Below are 23251 nucleotides of genomic sequence, written 5' to 3' on the forward strand. Positions count from 1 at the left end.
TGGATAAAGTGAGCAGACTTGAGCTTTCACTGTGTAAAGCTTTTTACATTCAAAGTAAGATGATTTATTTGGGTCCCTTTTGGAGGTTGGTTTCCTAGGTGCTGAGCCCTTCCAGAACTGAAGTAGTTCAGTGGCTGTGTTGCTCTGCAGTAGGGATGTAAGAGACTAGTTGACTATCTGATAAGCAGAAGCTTATTGAATAGTCGACTAGTGATGTGACTAGTCACTTCCCCCCCTTTGCTGCCTCTATCAGAGAGAGGCAGCAAGGGGAGGTGGAGCAAGAATCGGTGCTGAGGGGAGCTGGCTTAAAAGCCGGTTCCCCGCAGCACCATCTCCGCGAGGGGCAAAGGAGGGAGAGGCACAGCAGAAACAATGTGAGCGGGGAGTGAAGCAGTCTCTGCTTGTGCCGCTTCTGCTGCGATTCTGCTTTTGAAATGTACAAGAGTCCCAGTGCTGGTCCTGCATTCCCCGTGGGCCTTCCTATTGAAATGTACAAGAGCCCCACTGGGATGCTTAATAGGTCTATTGCACATTTCTAAAGGAGCCCCGCGCTCCCTCCAATTCAAAGATTGAGGTGCCCTTATAGACTAATCCAATAAGAAATGGAAATCCCATCGACTATTCAATTAGTTAATTAATCTAAGTTTAACATCCCTTCTCTGCAGGTGGTAGTAATCCCAACTCAATGCCTTGTTTGGGGGAGACCAGAGGATCTGGCTGAGCAGGACAGGGTAGTGGGGAGTCCAGGGAGCAGGTAGGCGGTCGGTCATCAGTGCTATGATGGAGACAACCTTAAGGGGAATTCTGTGATTCAACCAGTCAAAGGGAAACCGTTTTAATAATCCACAGCATGTAATTTTGCATTACCAAATGCAATCGGCGCCCCTGCCTGCACGGCTGTCAATGGCTGTGATGTAATCACGGGGCGCCCCAGAGCCCCGTGAGTCATCATTGGGCACCTGGGCCAGCGACGCTGTTGGCAACTGCCGAGTTTGCCTCAGCTCACAGGCGTCCCCTGTGCATTTCCATAGGTGAAAAAGGCTCTTGTGACTTAATCTGTGTTGGGCTACATATGTTTCAAAACCCTTTCATGAAGGACACAGACGCAGAACTTCCAGTTAGGAGGGCAGGATGTCAGCTTGGGTGCCCACAAATTTACAACTACAGCAGTGGAAGTGGAGGCTAGAAAGGTTGTTTCAGGGGCGAACTCGCCCAGTCAGACAGAATGGGTAGATTATGCCTCAGACTGAAAATTCCTCAGGAACAACACCTGGACCCCTTGGGCTGACTGAAAGGGGTCCCTCACTGGCAGCTGACAGGAAGCCTAAGGAGAGAAAAACCCCAGATTTGGATTGGAACAAAATTTGTGTATGTTATTGATATGAAGCTGTGCTGACAGAGAGACCCTGTACACATATAAACATGTTATCTTGTATTACTTTAATTTGTTAAATTATTTCTTTTCTTTCTATTTTGGGTGGGTGGTTGTTAAATGTCACCATTTTAGGCCTCATTGGGAATGGAGATGATGAAAAATGCTGAGGTGTTGTTGTGAGCTGGGGGAAACCTTGTTATGAGGTGAGTTAAAAGCCATGCAGCATTTACACCTTACAGTAAGCACAAGCCCCCACCTAAGACAAAAGGCATATGTGAACCCACCCAGGAGCTCCTTGCAGAATATTGTTTTGGGTAGGTGTGTGCGTGGGGAAAGAGAGATCACACAGATGCTAAGAACAGACAAGAATCAGCAGCGAGAGAGCCAGCCTGAAGGAAAAGCTGAAAGCTTGATGGCTGACCCTGGAAAGAGGTTTATGGGCCAGGGGAACAGGAAAAGAGTACTCTTTCTGCTGTGAACAAAAGAAGCTGTTTCCAGCTGTCTGATTCCCTCTACCAGCGGCGGATTTAGGGCAGGGCGAGCGGGGCAGCTGCCCTAGGCCCTGCACTTCCCGAGGCCCCGCGCATGCGCCGTGTCAAAGGAGGGGCCCTGCAAAATTTTGCTGCCCAGGGCCCCACGGCACTCTCATCCACCCCTGCCCTCTACACTTAGGATGTTGTGTTTATTTACAAAGAACACACAACTGCATCAAAGCAATACCTGATTATCAGCAATTTCTTCTGGAACACCCATGTAGCCTCAAGCCTTGACTAGTCACTTGAGGCACAAATGGACAACAAGTTACACACACCGGGGCTACATCTACACTGCAGAGTTTTTGCGCAAAAATGGCCGTTTTTGTGCAAAAACTCATGGAGCGTCCCCACTTCAAGTGCGTTTTTGCGCAAGAAAAAGTACAGTAGATTGTCAGAAGTCAGGGCTTTTTGCGCAAGTGTTATTCCTCTTTCTACGAGGAATAAGCCTTTTTGCCAAGAGCTCTTGTGCAAAAAGGCATGTGTGGACAGACAGCAGGGGTTTCTTGCGCAAGAAACCCCTATGGGAAAAAGCACAGGTGTTCTGATGGTCATTCTCTGAATGGCCATCAGAGCTTTCTTGCGCAAGAGCATCCATGGCAGTGTGGACATTCTCTTGCACAAAAGCATCTCTCTTGTGCAAAAGCACATGGTAGTGTGGATGCGCTCTTGGGCAAGAACTTTTTGCAGAAGATCTCTTCCACAAAAAGGTCTTGTGCAAGAAGCCTGCAGTGTAGATGTAGCCCACGTTTGCTCCTGGCTGCATTTGCCTTTCTGACTAACTTGGCCACCCTTTTATATGAAGGTTCTGTGGAGAAAGGGGTAAGAGATATTTTATAGATAATAATATGAAGGTTAGACACAAGCAGCTTGCATAAGAGATGGTTAACAAGCACATCAGTAGCAGGCATTATAGGCTACAAGCCATTATCATAAATAATGCATTGGCCTGCTAGACTGCATAATCCATAGCAATTGATTAACCAGCTATTCAAACATCTATAATTCATTTATTAAACCTTTGTAAACCATTTATAAATGGAGCCTTAATTTAAAGCGTGACTTATAACCCACCTGCTCTAGGCCAGGTGAGCAGAAATACGTTTTCCCTCTAAGCAGTAGCCTAGAACCTGCTACAGGTTCTTGCCTTGAAGTGCAATGAGTAGGGGTAATAGACAGGATGGGGGCAAAGGGCAAGGAAGGATGAGGGTGAGAGCAACATGGTCATGTGGTCATTTGGATTACTCATGCCCAGGCCTGCTGATGGGGAGGGGGGCGACAAAGGGGCAACTACTCTGGGACCCGGCAATGCTAAAGGTCCTGGGACTCCTCGCTGCTGCTGCTACTGCAGCAGAGGCAGAGCCTGGAGCCCTGGGCCCTTTAAATCACCACCAGAGCCCTGCGTGGCATGCTCTGGGTGGCTCTGAGAGCTGGGGGGCCAGTGTAGCATGATTCGGGGGGCACTGAAAGCTGGTTGCCCCGGCCCTTCCCCCTGAGGCCCCACTCCCTCGAGGAGTGTGGAGTCAAGACCTCCCCACCTTTCCCAGTGGCCTGGCATGGCTGTTGGCTCCCCTGGTCATGCTCCTTGCATGGAGCTTCAGTTCCCAGGGGTTTTCAGGAGTTAGTACTTGAGATTATAGGTAGAAATGAACCTGGAGGAGAAACAGGAATGAGGAGAGTGGAGGATAAATGGGGGGTGGAGGTTCCAAATGTAAGGGCACCACAAACAGACTCATCCTCAGCATGCAGCTGTTAAGCAGAACAAATAACCTCACACTGGGTAGAGACTGAACTGTGGCTTTTCACTGAGCCAAGAATGGCAACACGTGCTAGCAATTGTCTCTGAAAACTCACAGTTGACAGGAGAGATTCCAGAGGACAGGAAGAGGGCAAATATAGTGCCAAGGGAACCAGGACAACCCAGGGAATTACCAACCAGTCAGTTTAGCCTCAGTAGGGGGAGGGAGAGGTATAAGATAATGAAGCAAATAATTAAGCAATTTGCAAACACCTAGAAGATAATGAGGTGATAAGTAACAGTCAGCATGGATTTGTCAAAAACAAATTGTGTCAAACCAACCTAATAACTTTCTTTGACAGGGTGATAAGCCTTTTAGGTGGGGGAGCAGTAGATGTTATATATATCTTGACTTTTGTAAGGCTTTCGATACAATCTCACATGACCTTCTCATCAACAAACTAGGGAAATACAATCTAGATGGAGCTATTATAAAGTGGGTACAGAGCTGGCTAGAAAACCGTTCTCAGAAAGTAGTTTATCAGTGACTCAGTGTCATGCTGGAAGGGCATATCAAGTTGATTCCAGCTTGGGTCTGGTTATGGGTCTGGTTCTGTTCAGCATCTCCATGCATGGTTCTAATAAAGAAACAGAGAGTACACTTATAAAGTTTGCAAACAGTACCAGACCAGAAGGAGTTGCAAGTGCTTTGGAGGATAGGGTTATAATTCAAAATGATCTTTACAAATTGGAGAAATGGTCTGAGGCAAATGGGAAGAAACTGAATAAGGACAAATATTGCACCCACTTAGGAAGGAACAATCAGTTGCACACATACAAACTGGGAAATGACTACCTAGAAAGGAGTGCTATGGAAAGGGATTTAGGGTCATAGTAAAGGTACTAGGCTGAATATGAGTCAATAGTGTAATGCTGTTGCAAAAAAACAAAAACAAAAAATCCTTTTGCAATGTGTGTAAGCAAGACACAAGAAGTTATTCTTCCGTTTTACAACTGTACTAATAAAGCTTCAACTGAAGTGTTGTATCCAGTTGGGGGAGCCATATTTCAGTTGGGTGCCCACTGACCATACATCCTGTTTTGGCTGGGACAGCCCCTTTTTCAGGCCCTGTCCTGGCCATCCTGACTTTTTGACAAAACTGGGCTTTTGTCCCATTTGCTCTTACCAACTCATCAGCCCTATGCACAGAGGGAAAGGGAGGCTTCGATGAGCCCTGAGTGAAGGGGGAAAAGAAGATGGGAGGGGGTCAAGAGCTGATAGTGGGGGAGGCTCTGGCTGATGGGTGCCTGTGGCGGGGGGACTTCAGGCTCACCCCAGGCAGGAGGCAGGGAGGGCTTGGACCAGCTCTGTGTGCTTGAGGGGGCGGGGGGAGGGAAATCATGGATGGCAGCAGGGCTCAGAGTATCAACACAACAGGCAGGCTATTTGGTCAGTTGAGTGTGGCTAGTTTGTTTCAGAACTGGTTGGACACCACAGCCTTAAAGAGACAGAGCATGGTCTATCACCGAGTTTCCCAGCAGCCCCCCTCCCCCCGCCCCACACACGTATTATTCTTGTCGTTATTTCTTGGTACTCCCTGCAAGCACATATCCTGTATTCTCTGTAATTTTATAGTTTCAAAGTGTTCATTGTGGTTTTTGACTAGTCTGTGCATTTCATAATTTTTATTTCTCTCTCATGCTTAAATTTAATTATTTGAGAAGCAAGTTCTAAAAATGCCTAAACTATCCAGCCTGGAGTAATTATCTCAATGGTAACATTTACAAATATATCAAAGCTAGGCATTTTGTTTCTACTGGTGGCACATATCTCTGCACATTGCCTCAATATTGGTGCATATAACAAATTCATTCTATACACGGATAAAAAAATTAGAAAGAACATAGAAAGGGAATAATGAAAAAATGGATTTGTTTAAGTCTGAGAGGGAGAAGACAGAGCGGACACAATAACAGTTTTCAAGTACAGAAAAGGGTGTTACAAGGAGGAGGAAGAAAAATAGTTCTCTTTAACCTCTGAGGGTAGGACAAGAAGCAATGAGCTTAAAAACTGAAGCAAGGGAGGTTTAGATTGGACATTAGAAAGTACTTCTGTCAGGGTGATTAAGCACTGGAGCAAACTTCCTAGGGAGAATTTTTAGAAATGTTAGGTTAGACCAGGGCTGTCTCAAGAAGGGCATGGGGCGCAGGGCAACCCCCCACCTCCCCCTGTCCCAGGCTCAGCTGCCTTCTCCCAGCTGGGTCACTGTGTTTCACTGTGGTAGTGGGAAGCAGAGCACCTTGCGCCTCTCCAGTCTGCTCCTCTGAGCCCTGCATCCTCTGACTGGGGCCAGGACCAAGGCATTCTGCTTCCTGCCACTATGGTGAAGCAGAGCAAGCCAGCTGGGAGATGGCTGTGGAGCGGGCTGTTGGATCATTCTGCTTCCCATGGCTCCCACCATTGTAGTGAGCCACTCTGCGCCCTGTGGCCAAAATCAATATGGGGAAACTCTCCTGTCCATAGGATGGTTGAGGCGGCCTCCACAGCAGCCCCCAAAGTGCAGGGCCTGGAGCAGCTGCCCCAAACCATCTTAGGGACAGACCTGCTCTGGGTTAGACAAACACCTGTCAGGATGGGTCTAGTTATTATTTAGTCATGTCTTGAGTGTCGGGAACTGGATTAGGTGACCTGTTGAGGTCCCTTCCAGTCCTAGACTTCTGTGATCCTAGGAAATTGGGATCCCATCTGACCCTTGGGAAAGCAAATTCCAGAGTACAGAGCCCATTCCAGAATCTCTCCCTAAGCGCTCTGCCACAGCACACAGACATTCCAGTCTAAGGATTGCGACTACGGGCACATCGGATCCCAGCTTCCATGTCAGTGTATACAGCAGGACGTATGTATTCAGGATGCAAGGACCCAAGTGCTGTAGTGCCTCAGTGGTCACTGCCAGCTCTTTGAATTTTGCATCGTTCAAATAAGAAGCCAGAGCTACCACAGAAGCACTTGAGCAACATGTTTCCTCATGCCTAGCATTGAGAGGCTTCATTCTGTGCTTCCAAGTGGTCCTCAAAGATAGTGTGACAATTTAGTGAATGCACACTCTTCAAGACATAGTGATAGAGATGTAGCCGTGTTAGTCTGGTGTAGCTGAAACAAAATACAGGACTATGTAGCACTTTAAAGACTAACAAGATGGTTTATTAGATGATGAGCTTTCGTGGGCCAGACCCACTTCCTCAGATCAAATAACGGAAGAAAATAGTCACAACCATATATACCAAAGGATACAATTTTAAAAAAAATGAACACACATGAAAAGGACAAATCACATTACAGAACAGAAGTGGGATGTGGGGGGGAAGGGGAAGGAAGGTGAATGCCAGTGAGTTAATGATATTACAGGTGGGGAAGGGGAAATGTCTGTGAGTAAATAGTATTAGAGGTGATAATTGGGGAAGCTATCTTTGTAATGTGTAAGATAGCTGGGGTCTTTGTTAAGTCCAGTGCGGAGAGTGTCGAATTTTAGCATGAATGCCAGTTCAGAGGATTCCCTTTCAAGTGCAGATTTGAATGTTTTCTGAAGTAGGATGCAGGTTAGCAGGTCATTGAGACTGTGTCCTTTCTGGTAGAAATGACAAGCAACTGTTTTTTCTTTGTGATCCTGTCTAATGTCTGTTTTGTGGGCATTGATTCTTTGGCGAAGGGTCTGAGACGTTTGTCCAATGTACATAGCAGACGGACACTTTCGGCACATGATAGCATAGATTATATTTCTGGAGGCGCAGGAATATGTATTCTTGATCTTGTAACTCACTTGGTTAGGCCCAATAATGGTGTCAGCAGAGTGAATATGTGGACAAAGCTGGCAGCGGGGTTTGTTGCAAGGGAAAGTACCAGGGTTGGTATTAGTGTGGTATGTCCTGTGGTTGTTGGTAAGAATCATCTTGAGGTTAGGTGGTTGTCTATAGGAGACTATGGGTCTGTCTCCCAGAGCTTCTTGGAGTTTAGTGTCCTGTTCCAGTATAGGCTGTAATCTATTGATAATGTGTTGGACAGGTATAAGTTGGGAGCTGTAGGTGATGACAAGTGGTGTTCTATTGTTGGTTTTCTTGGGTCTGTCTTGTAGTAGATGGTTTCTAGGTATTCGTTTGGCTCTTTCAATTTGCTTTTTTATTTCTCCAGGTGGGTAGTTGAGGTTTATAAATGCTTGGTAGAGATCCTGAAGTTTCTGGTCTCTGTCTGTGGGATTAGAGCAGATGCGGTTGTATCGAAGGGCTTGGCTATAGATGATGGATCGTATGGTGTGTGCTGGATGGGAGCTGGAAGCATGTAGGTAACTGTATGAGTCAGTGGGTTTTCTATAGAGGGTGGTGTCTAATTTTCCATTGTTGATTTGTACTGTGGTGTCCAGGAAATGGATCTCTCGTGTGGAATGGTCCAGGCTGAGGTTAATGGTGGGGTGTAGGTTGTTGAAATCTCTGTGGAATGTCTCCAGTGTTTCTTGGCCATGCGTCCAGATCATAAAGATGTCATCGATGACACCCCACCATTAACCTCAGCCTGGACCATTCCACACGAGAGATCCATTTCCTGGACACCACAGTACAAATCAACAATGGAAAATTAGACACCACCCTCTACAGAAAACCCACTGACTCATACAGTTACCTACATGCTTCCAGCTCCCATCCAGCACACACCATACGATCCATCATCTATAGCCAAGCCCTTCGATACAACCGCATCTGCTCTAATCCCACAGACAGAGACCAGAAACTTCAGGATCTCTACCAAGCATTTATAAACCTCAACTACCCACCTGGAGAAATAAAAAAGCAAATTGAAAGAGCCAAACGAATACCTAGAAACCATCTACTACAAGACAGACCCAAGAAAACCAACAATAGAACACCACTTGTCATCACCTACAGCTCCCAACTTATACCTGTCCAACACATTATCAATAGATTACAGCCTATACTGGAACAGGACACTAAACTCCAAGAAGCTCTGGGAGACAGACCCATAGTCTCCTATAGACAACCACCTAACCTCAAGATGATTCTTACCAACAACCACAGGACATACCACACTAATACCAACCCTGGTACTTTCCCTTGCAACAAACCCCGCTGCCAGCTTTGTCCACATATTCACTCTGCTGACACCATTATTGGGCCTAACCAAGTGAGTTACAAGATCAAGAATACATATTCCTGCACCTCCAGAAATATAATCTATGCTATCATGTGCCGAAAGTGTCCGTCTGCTATGTACATTGGACAAACGTCTCAGACCCTTCGCCAAAGAATCAATGCCCACAAAACAGACATTAGACAGGATCACAAAGAAAAAACAGTTGCTTGTCATTTCAACCAGAAAGGACACAGTCTCAATGACCTGCTAACCTGCATCCTACTTCAGAAAACATTCAAATCTGCACTTGAAAGGGAATCCTCTGAACTGGCATTCATGCTAAAATTCAACACTCTCCGCACTGGACTTAACAAAGACCCCAGCTATCTTACACATTACAAAGATAGCTTCCCCAATTATCACCTCTAATACTATTTACTCACAGACATTTCCCCTTCCCCACCTCTAATATCATTAACTCACTGGCATTCACCTTCCTTCCCCTCCCCCCCCACATCCTCCTTCTGTTCTGTAATGTGATTTGTCTTTTTCATGTGTGTTCATTTTTTTTAAATTGTATCCTTTGGTATATATGGTCGTGACTATTTTCTTCCATTATTTGATCTGAGGAAGTGGGTCTGGCCCACGAAAGCTCATCATCTAATAAACCATCTTGTAAGTCTTTAAAGTGCTACATAGTCCTGTATTTTCTTCAAGCCATGAGAGCCTCCAGTTTCTGTGTTGTGTTTGTTGGGACGAGGCAGGCAATTTCTTTATTTTAACAGTATACAAAGAGATAAAAGGACTCAACATCAGAAAACCCAGTTAACTCTCCAGGTGCTGAGTTTTTCTGGATAATAACTTTAAAAATGGGCTCTGCAAACGTATGCCCATTAGTTACATCAGTTCCTTGAAAACCAACTCCCTCCTTTTCTAGAGTGTTATGACAAAGAAATTGAACTCTCAAGCTATTCAGCTAGCAAGACCATAGAGTGGGACATAGCCGCCTCAAAAGAATCCCCAAAAGTTTTACAGATTTGAAAAAAAGTCAACAAAAATATTTTCCTGTCAATATGTCTCCCCTTCATTCCCTAATGGCTCTTGCTGGCTACAGCAATGAGTTCTCCAGTATTGGTCAATGTAGACATGCTGACAGACACTCCAGATTTCTCAGTGGCAATAGCTTGGGAACTACTGCTAAGCAGCATGAATATTAGCACTCCTGCAGAGGTGCATCCTAGTAGCAATTAGCATGGAAGTGTAAAAATAATGAGATGCCAAATTGCCAGTATGAGTAGAAGCACAAAAAAAACCAGCTGTGAATATTCCCAGCTCCATAGCCCAGTAGAATAAAGTAGCCCCCCACCCCAAGAGATCATTCTTTCCCCTGGCTTATTTGTCCCCGCTTTTCAGCTGTTTGGCAGGTTCTAGGGATGGCTGAGTGAGATACTTCAGGTCTCTGGTCTTGAGCCTTTCCAGGATTTCGCAGCTTCTCTCATCTGGAGATCCAACCCATTCCTTTTATGAGTTAACTAGATTTACCTTGTGTTGCTTGGGACACTATCATGAAATGTATGTGCTGATAGATACATAGATTTTAAACTCTGTTTATTTGTGTGTCTATTATTAAGGAAGATTCCACAAATAGGTATTCTGTCAGGCAAAGGATGTTTCTGTCTCTCTGTCAAGATGCAGATTAAGCATTTTAACACAATGGATATCCATTTGCATGTAAAATCAACAGGGAGATGTGAAATCAATAGGGAAGCAGCACACAGAAAAATAAACCCTAGGTGCTTATCCTGACTAAGTAGAGACAATGAACTTTTCGGGATATAAGTAAAAGGCAAAGCAGATAACCCTTTATCCTCCACCAGAAAGTAAATTAACAGTTCATTTACATTCATAAACATGAGATCTCAGCCAACCTTGGCTGAAACTCTGCAGAGGAGATTAGTCTGTGAAGTTTAGCCTTTAGAAAGCATATTATAACTTTGTTTTGAATGTACCATTTTATTTCCATTATTCTTACTATCTCTTGAAGCCTTGATAATAAGATTATCCTAGTTTCCACTATCAATATATCTAAGTGGTGTGATATTAAGCAAGGAGTATGTTCTTGCTTAAAGTTCAATCATAAAAGCTGGTGTGCATATTATTCAGTTGGGGACAGCACACTGGGTATTTCTAGGAGTGTTCAGTGGATAAGGAGCAGGACACTACAAGGGAATGGATCAAAGGGACTCAGGACTGGAGCATACCTGCTGTTAACCTAAGAACAAAGGACTAGCATTTCCCAGAGAGTGCTTGGTGAGTAACAGGCTGGTGGTGCCAGGGGACTGACACCAGGTAAGCATAAACAAATGTCCCTCATGCTGGGGGCAGGGGCTAAAAGTCTGACTCGTGGTTCTTTTTATCCCAAGAATCAACACATGCCATACATAGGATGAAATTCACCCCTGTGCAGAGTGCTAGCAAAAAGTTCATGTACCACTTTAGTCTCTCATACTCTTAACTGGAAATCATAAGTAATGCACACGTCCTTTTGCCTGGGGCAGATTTCACCCAGACAGATGCTAGGGGAGTCTCTGATTCGTGTGTCCACACAACATAAAGAGTCAAGCTCAGCAGAGCAGGAATGGTGTAAGAGAGGATGGAATATAGGTAAAGAGTGACTATAATGCTAACATGACTATTATTTGCTGGACCTCCATTACTGGGTTGCCATAGCAATAAGATGTTGTATCCATAGCAGCACCATTCAGGGGACTTTGATAGTACAGTCAACTTCATCTTCATGGCAAAGTAAAGTGAGATTAAGCCTATGATGAGCCATCAGTCAAGTTCAAGCCTCTGAGTTTTGTTAGAGTTCAAGGGGTGTAATATGCTACTATTACAGGTGTAAATGGCGGCACAAAGTCAATAGCAGTGAGAAGTCAAGGCCACCGAATACAAGTTTCTCTACCACAGGCTCGTCACAGAGAGTAATTCTCCAAAAGCCATTATTTTGAATGAACTAGGATTTTATATTAATGTATTTCACAAATTAACATTGCCATCCATGCTCAATGATACTGAAGTGAGAAACTGAAGTGCACAGATGGTGTCTGGTGGAATGAGAGGGCTTATGCACATGGTGTTTGGGTGTATTTATGTGGGCAAATGAAGACTGTTGCCTAGTTGTGTGTTTGTCATTCCTGTGGGGCTGAGCTCCCACAGGAGGCAGGAGCAGGCCAGGGTAACTGAGGCGAGATGTGCTGCAGACTCCTCAGGAGAGGAAGAACTGCTTTATACGCCCATGTTAATGTCTGATTATCCTGCCACTCTGCCACGCCTGCTACCCTTTGTTACCAAGCTTCTTGTCCAGAAGCATGGAGATGGCCCAGCAGTAATATACCCAAGGAATGTCTGCTTGTAAATTCAGTACCTAAGTTACTCTGAATAGGAGGAGGATAGCAAATGCGAGGCAGTATACAGCAAATTAATCCAGTAACTAAAGGTTTAAATGGAGTTCGTAAGAATGAATGTGCTCCCATAGGCCAGATATGGACAAAAGGGATACTTTGTTGCAACTAATTAATATATTAATTATAATACGATAGTCATCCAGCCTGCACCTGACAGAAGTACTGGGCAGAATAGCTTGAGGGTTCATGATGTTTCTCAACTGGTGCTCTGAACTGCTTGGAAGTTAAACAGTTTTAGAGGCACACCGTTGAGGTGATTTATGATTCTTCAACTCAGAATAGGGACTGAGGCCCAAGCCTTCAAAGGAATTAGGCCCCTAACTTCCACTGAAACCAATGGGGGTTAAGTAGGGTGACCAGATAGCAAGTATGAAAAAATGGGAGGGGAGCTGATGAGTAATAGGCATCTATCTATAGGAGTCAAAGCCAAAAATATTGGGACTATCCCAATAAAATTGGGACGCATTCAGTCGGTAGATGCCTAAACCACTTTGAGGATCTGGGCCTGAGATAGGATCTGAAGACTGATTAATTAATTTTTAATTAATGTTTGTACAGCACTTTAAATGCACAAAGCTCTATACAACCAGCAAGTTTTGCTTACAGTTCAAATGCAGACAGGTCTGGAGGAAAGAAATGCTTGATCTTTCCGCTAGAAAACTGGAGAAATAAAGGGATTTGTATGTTTTGATTCTAGCTTGCATGGTGTGAGTAAGTAAGCACAAAGAGCCATCTTCAAGCCATAACTAGAGCACTCCCTGACTGGGAAGTCCCCCTATTTTACCCTGCTCCTCTCCGGCAACTACTGTGGATGGGAACTCTATAACCACTCCACAGCAACCATGATAGGAACTTTCATTATCATCCATATTTCCATTCTCAAACCTTACCGAAAAATGCTCCTTTGGACTAAACATTCTAGACTTGTTTCAGACTCCACCACAACAGTTCCCCTCCCCCCACCTCCAGCTGATTTTGAGCTACTGGAAAGTGAAGAATGCACTTTTTCAGTATTTCATTATACTCACCAGAAACTCAAACACAGAGGAATTTTTATTCAGCCAAATATTGCATGTAAATGGTCCCTATAAAAAATAGTGGGGGGAAGGTGATAAACCCTCATAAAATCATAAGAGGTTTTAAAAAAGGATTTCTGAGCATGCTCAGGAGGTACCTGTTGAGGTTATAGCAGAACCTGCCAGTACCCCCACCCACTTTGTGACATCCCAATGCTAGGGTTCTCACCTGTTTTGCCCAATAATTTGCTATTCCTAGGTTGTTCTAGGGAAAATCTAGGGGAGCAAATTAGTACATGTCACACTGACGCAGCACAATTCTGCAAAAAGTGCACACTAAGGTCCCAATTTTCTGATCCTGGGCAAAAGTACCAGTTGGCCATGTGAGAGAAAAATGCCATTGTGTACCTGCATGTGGGTAGCTAAACTTAATGTACCCACATGCAGGCTCAAAATGGCATTTTGTGTGTGGGCATCTGGCAGCATGCATGCAATTATGGCACATTCACATCATTTCTGTCTACTCCTGCTGCAGATGCTCTCATCTGCTTTCTCTTTAGAGGTGCCGCTTTTCTGTTAATCTAGCCTGGCCTGAAAAGTAGAAGGAACTTCCCAGTCACATTCCCTTCAATGGCCCTGGATCATTATGCCCAAGGCCGCCAGACAGCGAAAGAAGAATTCCAAAGCACAGTGAGCCCAATTGCAGTGTCAACATACAGAGGCTCTTTCTATCTTGGAAGGGGTTAGGGTGTTTTCATTTCCTTGTTTTTAATAAGACAGCAAAGCAAAATCTCTGTCTCAGGTACCTATTTGGCTCCCAATACTGTGTATTATTTGAATCCAGTAAGGTCAGGTTTAAACACATACACTGCCCCTTCTGCAATGCCCATAAGAAATGAACGATACCAGTACTAAACCATTTCTATTAGGTTCTCTTGGATTAAAACCACCATGCTAATCCATGGAGATGGTCATGTGCCTAATGTGAGAGAACTATCCCACTGTGATAACCTTTACCCTTTCCCATCCATCCTCCATCCTAATGTTTCCCCCACAACCCATGCATCTAAAATGTACATTGCATTCCCTTTCAGGCCTGGACAGGAATTTTGGATTAATTCTGTAAAGGTCATGCCTTTGTGTACCATGAAATAATAATGGGATGCAAAAATTAAGTGTTTCATAGCAAGATTAACTCACCCACACTGTACACAATACTTCTGATTAATAGTTATGTCATTAAATGTCACCTGAATGTGTACAATGTGAGTAAAGTAACATTACTATGGTTTTGATTTAGCAAAGCTCTTCAAGTCAGTATTTAGGTGCTCTCCTGACCTGAGGCTTATGATGAGAGCTTTTATTTCTTTGCTGTCTGATTTTCTGCATCTAAATGTGTAGCCTTAACATTACTTTTAAACGTAAATACATTTGGCCAGAGAAAATTGCTTTGTGAATGGGCTTTCCAGGTATGTAAAATAAATCTCTTGCAGTTTCTACTCCCTGGGACACATTATTTAATTTGATGCTAATGGGGGTAGAGGGAATGGTGCTGATGTTGTTCCAAGCACCATTTCAGATAGTGTATGGCAGACCGTTTGGAATAACAGCTGCACTCTTCCTAGGATGGAGAATATGCTGCTAGCATATGAACTGCATTCTATTTGAATTTCTAAATAAAAGGCCAAAAACACCATCCCTCACACAAATATATCTGTCTCACTCTCATACAACAAGACAGGCATGTCTCCACCATGATGGAACAGCTATTGTCTGGTTCTGCCTGACACTGAGACATGAATTACCAGGCTTATTGGTTGGTGTAGTGGCAGTCAGCCTAAGAAACAGAGGCAATGGTCAATGCTGGATTCAGGAGTCAATAGTAGGCTCAGGACAAGGCAAGCATGGGGCTGGCAAGTAGGTTAGAATATGCTACATTAGCCTGTGGCATCTGTCACCCCTTTCAAATACTGGAGAGGCCCACGCGATGAAGTGACATTAGTCATATTGTGTGACCGTTTCTCCTGAGAGTCTTAAATATCTGCTCTGAGCGTCACCAGACCAACTCTTGTGGATTGGCTAGAGCTTAGCACAAAAACAATTCATCACCACATGTGGCTTAATCAAGCTCCAGTTTAGGGATGACTCATCACCTCACAGGTTCTCTGGGAATGGGCACAACTCCACCATGTGGGGACTGGAATTGGCTGGTTCTCTGGAATGGGTTGCATCTCCGCCATGCAGGAACTGGTATTGGCTAGTACTCTGGGAATGAATGCCAGTAGTTGTTTACAGAGGTGAAAAGTAAGCAGGTGTCAGCTCTGGCAAGAGCTAGCTACCCTTCCACAAAAACCAGCAGAGAGCTATTTAAAAAACTATCAGGGACCTGGACTGCAATGGGACAGTACCTGTAAAAAATTTTAAGTTACTTTAATTGCTGGTTGTTGAGCTAACATGAACTACATCAATGAAAGCAACAATGTCATTTCCAGCTTTTTGGTAAAGCCACAGACTGTATCGGCTAGTGCACTCAGACAGAGGTTTCTGGATCACCTGTCAGATTAGGAGGGACAATGCATAACTGAAAAAGGTCCCAAACTGGATTGTGGAGAGAGCTGACTGGTGCTGGCTGCTTCTTTCCAGCTACAATAATTGCCCAAAACAACAACGACAATGAACAGTACGGATGCCAAATGTTGCAATGTTAACATAAGTCTTCCAATATTGGTGTTTAAATTAAACTCCCAGCTTCAGGAAACTATGTAACTGGCTTAAGTGTCTGGCCCATGTCAGCAAAGTCAGGCTAACCCGGCTGAGTGCCGGGCTACATAATTACAGTATTGATGTTTGGGATCAGGCTAAAACCCAAGTGCTGGGACCCCCCTGAGTGGGGAGGGTCCCATAACTCAGGCTACAGCCAGAGCCCAAATGTCTTCCTTGTAATTATATAGCTCCATAGCCCAAGACAGGCAGTGCAGACACACCTTAGATAGTATATGACCTCTATTACCATAGTATCCAAGCACTTTACAAGTTATAATGGACTTATCCTCATAATGCCACTAAGAAGCACTATTATTTCCCTATTATCTCCCTTTGGCAGACAGGGAACCGTGGGGCTCAGATCTTCTAAGGTGTTTGAAATCCATGGACGGTAGGAGCTTAGTGACAGGAGTCTAAAACACATTTGTGGTGCTGGGCCTAAGTGACTTAACTTTCCTAATTTGCCATCTAAGGTCCTGATTTTAAACCAATCTCATGATTTGGAGTGGGAGGCTGACACTTTTTTTTTTTCATTTTAAGTTGGCGATTCTGAATTCAGCACTTTCCTAACTTGTCCCCAGATAAGTTGTCGGGTCCCCAGTGGGAAGACAGATGCTCTGAACCACCCTGAACAGGAGAAGGGAGGTGGGCTCAGCACAGCTGTGTATGGAAGAGGAGGTGGGGCTCCCACAATGGTGAATGGGAGGGGAGACATCCATGAAACAATCACTCCTTTAAGCATTGTAAGGGAAGGAGATTAGCTGGGTGATCAGGTTACCATATCCATCCCTGTATGCTAAATCACTGCTTTTACCCCTCCAGAGTGCCAAGAGTGAACATGGACTGAAAGGAAACACGTCGCTTCCCTTCTCCTGAGCAGAAGGTCCCATTTGCGAGATATAACCTCCCTCTGCTAGGAAATCGGAGGGAGCAGCTTTCATTTTAAAAGGAATCTCTTTTTAGACAGTTTCCTGCTGGGGGAAAAGAGTCTTTTTTAGAAATGGAAGGATCAGCTCAAACAGTATCCCCAGAAAGCTGAGTGCTGCTCTGATGTCACAACGCCTACTGATGTCATCCACTTCGCTAGATGCAGGTGGGATGCGGCTGGCAGGCACATGACCAGGAGCGAACGCATTGTTTCAAGTGCCTGCCTGCGGGAATTCCAGCCCATCCACACACCCTGCTCCAGTCTGGCCCCGCCCCCCCGATTTCCTGCACCCAAGGAAGGCAGCAGTTTCCTAGCCTGCTGCCAGGCGAGGTAAAACTGAAGCCATGAGGCAAAATTAAACCAAAGATACGTGAAGTGAATGGGGAGTCAAACCACGAGAGCGGAGAAAGAGTGGAGTCATCTCTCGAGGAGAGTAACGTCAACCTCTTTGTCCTGGAGACACTGACAGCCAAAGCCCGGGAGAATAGACTTTAAGGAGCAATCGGGGCCCTGGAAGGGCGTGGGGAGGACTACCTGACTTCTAATTTCCGGCTGTCACTTCTACAGGACTTCAGCGGTAAATTCACACTGCCCTGCCTTTTGATATCGTACCAGAGACACAGAGGAAGCACGATCCACGCCAGCTCGTTGCTCCCCTTCCCTCCTCCTCATCTCTGTTTTGTCCCCCTCAGAGTGGCAGCTCTGCGGGAGAGTCACCCTGTCTGCACAGTGTGTACAGCGCCCAGCACATTGGCACCAAGGGAGTCCCTAGGGAACGGGAACGACCCCAGGTCGTTAATTCCCGATATTGCTCGATAATTACCCGGCCGTGTCTCCTCCCGACCCTGCTTTATGCCCTAGAGATGTGCCCCGTAAGAGTAACAGAGTTAACAGCGCCGGCTCCGCTGCCCAGACTGCGCCTTAGCGGTGCCCAGGTCTGGCGCAAGCAGCTTTGCACCAAGCCCCGAGTGGAGCAGGCCCTAGTGCTGTAGAGGAAATGTCCCCGTCTCCCCAGAGCTCCGCAGGGACTCGGGGAGCCGAGACTTGGGGGCCAGGTGAGTGCCACGTGCTTTGCTGGGGGTGCTCCTCTAAGGGGGAGGGAGTTTCCAGTGGCTATTTCTCCAGAGGCTGCAGGAGATGGGGAAGGCGAGGGAACCAGTCCCAGCACGTGGGGCCGGAGCGCGGGCATCCCTAGGCGAGAACTGCCTCCTGCGGGTACCAGTTTACTGTGGCTAGAGACCGGATCCGAATCACAGCTACCGATCATCGTTCTTTCCGGAGAGCCGCTTCCCAGGGCGAGCCGAATCTCCCTGCTCTGGTGCCATCTGGGCGCTGCCCCGAGCGGATGGCCAGCCGGCTGGTGGGATCTGGGTTACCTTCCCTCCCCCTCCCCTTAGCTGCAGCGGTTAGTTGCCCGCTAGTCCCCCTCCCTCTGCTTTCCCCTCGCCTCCCAGATGTTGCGCGATGTGACAGCCCACGCAAAGCTGGAGCGAAACGCAGAAAAAGCCATTTTTAGGCAAATGGAGTCCGGGAAAGTTGATGGGGAGACAACGCGTCCTCAGCCAGCCTCTGGAAAGCCCGACCGCCCCTTCCCCGACGCCTCAGCCCCCTGCTCGGGGGGAGCCTAGAAAAACAGGTGAATGCCAGACCCCGGGGCTGCCAACCGCCCTGGGAACCCCCGCTGTGTGGCGGGCGGGGGGCAGCCCCATCCTCTGAGCATCCGCACCCTGCATGATCACCTCCCCACCGCTCCCACCTCCGTCCGGTCTAACTACACCCCGAAGGAGCGCGCCCGTCCGTGCCAAGGAGCAGAGGGCGCGGGGGGGCAGGAGGCAGAGAAAAGGGGCAGAGAGTCGCTCCCATTTGCCAATGTGCGCTACCCCCCACACTCCTGCAAACTCCTTGGCCGAGGGCGCAGGCTCCGGCCGGAGGGGTCACTAGGAAGCGCAAGGCAGGCGGAGAGATGACCACAGGCACCCGGCTCGCGGCGGGGTAGTGACCCGGGCTGCCCCTTGCCCGGCCCCGGATCGCTCTGTGCAGCCTGCCCCGCACAGCCCGGGGAGAGCGGCTCACTCACCCGGCGGCCACCAGGGCCGTAGCGCTCCGGCGCCGCTGCTGTTCTCAAAGCCCATGGTGCGCCCCCCTGCACGTCGGGCCGCGCTGGCGGCTGGAGGGCTGGTGCCTGCCAGAGGAGCAAGAACTATCCCCGGGCGCCGGAGTCCGCTTCATGGGAGGCTCCCTCGGGCATTTCCCGCTCCGCGGCCGCTTTGGGCGCTGGGCAGCGGGAGCTGCGCCTGGAAGGCGACTGGAGCGGCGCGTGGCCAGCGCTCCTGCCGGGGCCGCCCCGCCCTGCCCCGCCGCGCCGCCCTCTCGCGCTAACTAGCGCGCGCACTTTTTCCCCCCGTGCCGAGGGAAGGCAGCCAGGCAGCCCTGGAACCGTGATGTCATGGCGCCTCAGCCAATCAGCGCGGGGCTGCGAGCGCGACTTGCCCCGCTCACCCCGCCTGCGGAGGGCGGCTCGCTGCTGGCTCAGCGCTGGGGGGCGGCAAGGCAGGGCCCGGGCGGCGGGGAGCTCCCAGGGTCGGGCCCCCGCTACCTGCCTCGTCTGAGGCACCGTCGCGGAAGCCAGGCGGCCCCACGTGCTCCCTGCAGGGCAGGACACAGGCAGCCGGGGCAGGCACAGCGGGGTGTGCGGGGGGGGGGGGCGGTTACGTCTCTGCTCCCGGGCATCGCGGGGCTCTTGCCACAAGCTCCGTGCCCGTGCGCAGGGGCCCAGGCGCTGGAGCGGGGCGCGGGGCGTGTTGCCCGCTGGGCTTGTGCGCTTCCCCAGTCCCAGAGTGCGCCCACCCTCGGGCTGTCAGGCCGCGCCCAGGGGTCAGCGCCGGACAGCTCCGGGGTGGCCTCAGCGGGCAAGGTGGGCGCCGAGCCTCGGGCTCCAGTCTCGGAGCTGAGGGACCGGCGCCGGGGACCATGCGCGCTGCCCACGGGGCTCCGGAGAGCGGCTGCTCAGACCCCGAACGGGGAGGGCACAGGATCCGCCTAGCCCTGCTGGAGAGCGAGGCAGAGGCAGACCAGACGCTGGTGGGAGCGGCTCTCCTGGATCCGGAGGGAGACAGCCTTGCCCCACCCCCTGGCAGAGGGCTTGGGCTCCAGGAGGAGACATCTGGCCAAGGGCTAACGAGATTAGCTCCCTAACTAAAGGTTAATGGAGCCATGGTCGCCTGCTTCCTAAACCCTGTTCTCTCCCCTCCCCTTGGGTCAGTGAGCTCGGCCTCTCCCTCTGCAGTCACCGGGGATGATTGGGGACCCCGCAGCGCAGGCCTTGGCCCAGGCCAGACTCGGCTCTGGGACACTTTCAGGGGCTGATCCCTGCTCCTGGTGGCATCAGAGAGCACTCGGGAACTGTGTGGTCCCCTCTGCGGTCCCCTCTGCTCGGGGGTGCGCAGTGTCCGGTTTGCATGGCCCGTTGGACACCCCGACTGCCGGGCCCACCGAGCTATTTCCGGAGGGGGCCGCGGGCATGGGCACCAGGGTTAGGGGAGCGGACTCTGACAGCAGGGCGATTCTCGGCGCCCTGAGACCGGAAGCAGCTCCAGAGGGAGCATCTGTCCTGCCCTCTCCTCCCTTGCCCCGCAGCCGACGCTCAACCCTGAGCGCATTGACAGGGGACTGTCCGGAGGTACTCTCGCCCGTGGCTGGGTTTCCATGACCAGAGTGACTCCTGGCAGACTCCGCAGTCTGCTCTGCTCGGGGATCTGTCTCCCTGAGCCAGAGGCGCCGAGATGCACAAACTGGCGGCGCACAAAGAAGCGACACGCAATAAAGGGACGATGAGTTGAACATCTCGTATTTTGTGTCCGCTCCCCCCGATGCCCATTCTGCTGGGAAGCGTTCCCGGCTCATTGGACCTGACTGCGCCTCCAGATCAAAGTGTTTACGGTATGGAAACCCGCCTTTTACGTTGTTTGGGGCCACGAACCCGCCTCCTCAGGTCAAGAGAGGGTTTCCTAATTTCTCGATCGTCTCTCCCCTTCTCTATCCAACCAGCCTGGTCAGCGCTCTGTTAGAATAAGCAGAGTAGCAGACGGACTATGAGGCGGAGAAGAGAGGGAGATTCGTAACAATTTCCAGCACAGTTAAACTGATCAACAAAAGCCGAGGTGTGTATAACTGAGTTTGCGGATGCGATGAACCTCACTGGAGCACAGAACCCTTCACTATAGAGACTCCAAGCACGACAAGGGGAGCTCCGAGGAGAATATTTGCACCCCAAGAGAATCCGGCATAGAACCTCTGCGCCACAAGGGAACCTGCACAGAACCCTTTGCACTGCAAGAGAACCTCGCGTGGAATCCTTGCACTGCAATAGAACCCAACTCCTGTAAGGGAATCTCCCGTAGAAACCATACACTGCAACAGAACCCCAGCACTGCAACAGCACTGCAGGAGATCTCTGCGCTACTCCAGAACCACAGTGTCCCAACAAAACCCAGCCCAGCAGCTGGCCCTGCACCAGAACTCCCCCACTGCAACAAAACGTCTCAAAATATCCCGGCCCTACAACAGAACCCCGCTCCAACAATGTAATGTCACGGTTATTTTTTAATCATGGCCTCCTTCGCTTTTCCCAGCACCAGGCTAGGTTATGCACTCCTGTGCTGATTCCTCAAATGCTCCATCAGTGTAACAGATTAGGCAGCAGAGAGATCAGCGACGCTATAATAATCATAATAAAAACACAGCGAAAGAAAAGAAATCACAAAAGAAGCAGCTGTTCACATTTCAGCAGCTGACACATTGATTTGAAACCCTGTAATTTCACCTGACGCTCATTTCAAATATTTATGGGGAATTTTTTCCTCCCCACTCCCCACTTTGCCTTCGATTTCAGAAAATATCAGTGGGAATTCCTCCCCCAAAATATTTCTATTCTAAAGTCAAAAGTTTTCTTGAATGTTTAAAATAAGTTATTCAGAGGTCTTCCAAGTCAGTAGTGCATCTTCCCTCTAATCTGGCTGAAAAGCTACCGCCCTCGGTCAGCACCAGGGACAGAAGCATGCACGGGAGGCAGGGGCTGGCTGACACTTTGAACCGCTGTTCTCGGACAGGAATTTCTGGAATTGTATGCCGCGCGGATCGGTAGGAAAGTTGCTAGCAGAAAAACCTAGTGAAGCAGTTCCATGGGAAGAGGCCTCGAGATCACAGACAACCCGTTCTCCCCAGTTTAGCCATAGGAAATGGCCCTTCTGGGCAATCCACTCCAACTCCTGACACCCCCTTCAGCTCTTTAAAAAGAGCTTCATACATTCAAACAGATCGATGTAGTTCATTTACAGCTGGCGCTAGCGTTCTGCACCCTAGGCTGCATGTGAGAAAGGAGACCAGGATTCTTTCTCCCATGTAGGATTAGGGATGGGCTACAGCGAACGCCTGAGAGTCCCCGATTCATATTCCGCATCTATACGGACTGGAGGGCTGGGTGGGTTTCTCGCCTGTGCTGGAGTCCATTCTCCTCGCTGGATGCCGATAAACCAGCGCTGCCACAGAGGATTTATCCAAACCTAGTGAGCAATATTTTTGCCTTTGAAGTAGACCAGGGCAGGGATTTTTCAAAGACAAGACGCCCCCCCCCACCAAAAAAAATTGCAAACGATAATTCCTTTATTGCCCCCTCATACACTCGCTTTCTAACACCCGGCATGTTTTCCAGGGACAAAGCATCAAAACAGTTTCATAACATCTGATTTACCCAAGAATGCTGGCGTCTCCCTTGGAGCTGTGAGAAATCGGTTTTGTTAGGGAGGAAAAACAAAAAGATTTTTAGTTCCTCCTTCCTCTCCACACATACCCTTCCCCGCTGGAGCAGCCCCCCTCCCCATCCACCCACACCCCTTTATCCTTCCTCTTTGTCTCCACACACGAACACAGTCTTCCGCCTCTCTGCATACACCGCTTCCCCTTTCTGCACCCTTTCTCTCGCTCCCGCAGGCACAACCCCACCACCACTACCTACCTTTGGCACAGAGGAGTTATCACAGGCTAAGGGAGACCATTCTGCCGAAGCCCTTTATTAAGATGCTAGCATTATTTCACAGTTTCAGGGTTTCAGGAGAAACAGGGGCTCAACCTCCCTGGAATCTCCTGCCCTAAAAAAGAGAGAGATTTCTGAGTCACAGCAAAGACAATGTTGCATTGTAAGGTAGATAATTTCCTTTGCTGACATAATTCCAAGAGTGGAAGTTTCAGTGTATTACTCTGCCCCCTGTAAAGGTCAAGTAGGCAAATAATTTG

At 48.4% G+C, this 23251-nt stretch overlaps 1 protein-coding gene across 1 annotated transcript in view; it reads right to left on the reverse strand.

The window, feature by feature from the left end:
* Nucleotides 1-19221, reverse strand: part of CHRM4 (cholinergic receptor muscarinic 4) — a 40385-nt gene extending 21164 nt beyond the window's left edge. Inside the window, exon 1 of the mRNA XM_014570585.3 lies at nucleotides 19038-19221. Coding sequence (XP_014426071.1) covers nucleotides 19038-19092 — 55 coding nt within the window. The 5' untranslated portion in view covers nucleotides 19093-19221. The remainder of the gene's footprint in view (nucleotides 1-19037) is intronic.
* Between the last annotated feature and the right edge of the window lie 4030 nt (nucleotides 19222-23251).

The sequence above is a fragment of the Pelodiscus sinensis genome, chromosome 4 (assembly GCF_049634645.1).
Source record: "Pelodiscus sinensis isolate JC-2024 chromosome 4, ASM4963464v1, whole genome shotgun sequence".
In the NCBI taxonomy this organism is placed as follows: Eukaryota; Metazoa; Chordata; order Testudines; family Trionychidae; genus Pelodiscus; species Pelodiscus sinensis.